Here is a 1,205-nt window from a genome sequence, read left to right on the forward strand (position 1 = left end):
GGAGGGGGTGTAGGGGGATGGAGGGGGTGAAGGAGATAGGGAGGGGGTGTAGGGGGATGGAGGGGGTGAAGGAGATAGGGAGGGGGTGTAGGGGGATGGAGGGGATGACGGAGATAGGGAGGGTGTGACGGAGATAGGGAGGGGGTGTAGGGGGATGGAGGGGGTGACGGAGATAGGGAGCGGGTGTAGGGGGATGGAGGGGGTGACGGAGATAGGGAGGGGGAGTAGCGGGATGGAGGAGGAGGACGACATGGTTGGTGGGGGAGCCCTGACGAAGCCTTAGGGGCAGTATTCAGCCATTCGGCCCATTGAGTGTACACCACCCAGCTGACAATCCTCAGCCCCACATCCTCAGTTTCCCAAAGCCATATGTCTGCTCCTGTCACTAGCAACAGCCTGTTCTCTGGGGTTATTCGGTTCGCAGTGCACTAGCCTGCTGCGGTGGGAGCCTCCTTCTAACCTCGCACTCTCCTCTCTTTTGTTTTCCCTTTTCATATTCGCCTGCTGTCGTTGTTCTCCTACCTTCCCTGCTCCGTCCCCTTTGCTGCCTCCGCGCCAATTTCCAGGTGATGCGTTGGCACAATCAGGTACCTGTCTCCTTCCTCCTACACCTCTCCCTGCCACCCCTCCCTGCTTCGTCCCCTGCACCCATATCCCTGCCCACTGCCTCCCTCAAACCTGCTCTAACCTTGTTGTGCTCTGAAGCCTGTGTTGCCCTGAGGTTTGCCGGTCACAGACCAACTCGGAAACTGATTTCATTTCACCTGTCTGCTTTCTTACCTTTCTCTCTCTCTCTCTCTCTCTTTCGCAACCATCCTCCACGTGCTGCTCCCTGCTGCGCTGACCATCCGACAGTACCTGTTCCCACGGCGCTGACCCTCCGACAGTGCGGCGCTCCCTCAGCGCTGACCCTCCGACAGCGCCCCGCTCCCTCACCATCTGACAGCGCCCGCTCCCTCGGCGCTGACCCTCCGACAGCGCCCGCTCCCTCGGCGCTGACCCTCTGACAGTACAGCGCTCCCTCAGTGCTGGCTCTCTGACCAGATGAGGGAATGTATGGTCTCTGTGTTGAGAGTATCCTGTGATTTGGGGGTAGGTGAGGGTTTACCATCGCCCTCTCTCTCTCACTCTGTCAGGGACTGTGCTCCCTTCGAGTGGCTGACCTGACGCCGCCCCAACCCTTTTTTCCCACTTTCCACACACAT

General features: G+C 59.6%; 1 protein-coding gene across 1 annotated transcript in view; it reads left to right on the forward strand.

Annotated features, from left to right (window-relative positions):
* Window positions 1-1,205, forward strand: part of LOC125481806 (kinesin heavy chain-like) — a 14,901-nt gene that overhangs the window by 3,295 nt on the left and 10,401 nt on the right. Inside the window, exon 4 of the mRNA XM_048593719.1 lies at window positions 567-587. Within this exon, the coding sequence (XP_048449676.1) occupies window positions 567-587 (21 nt within the window). The remainder of the gene's footprint in view (window positions 1-566; window positions 588-1,205) is intronic.

This window comes from Rhincodon typus, unplaced genomic scaffold (assembly GCF_021869965.1).
Source record: "Rhincodon typus isolate 14 unplaced genomic scaffold, sRhiTyp1.1 hic_rhity00003659, whole genome shotgun sequence".
In the NCBI taxonomy this organism is placed as follows: domain Eukaryota; kingdom Metazoa; phylum Chordata; class Chondrichthyes; order Orectolobiformes; family Rhincodontidae; genus Rhincodon; species Rhincodon typus.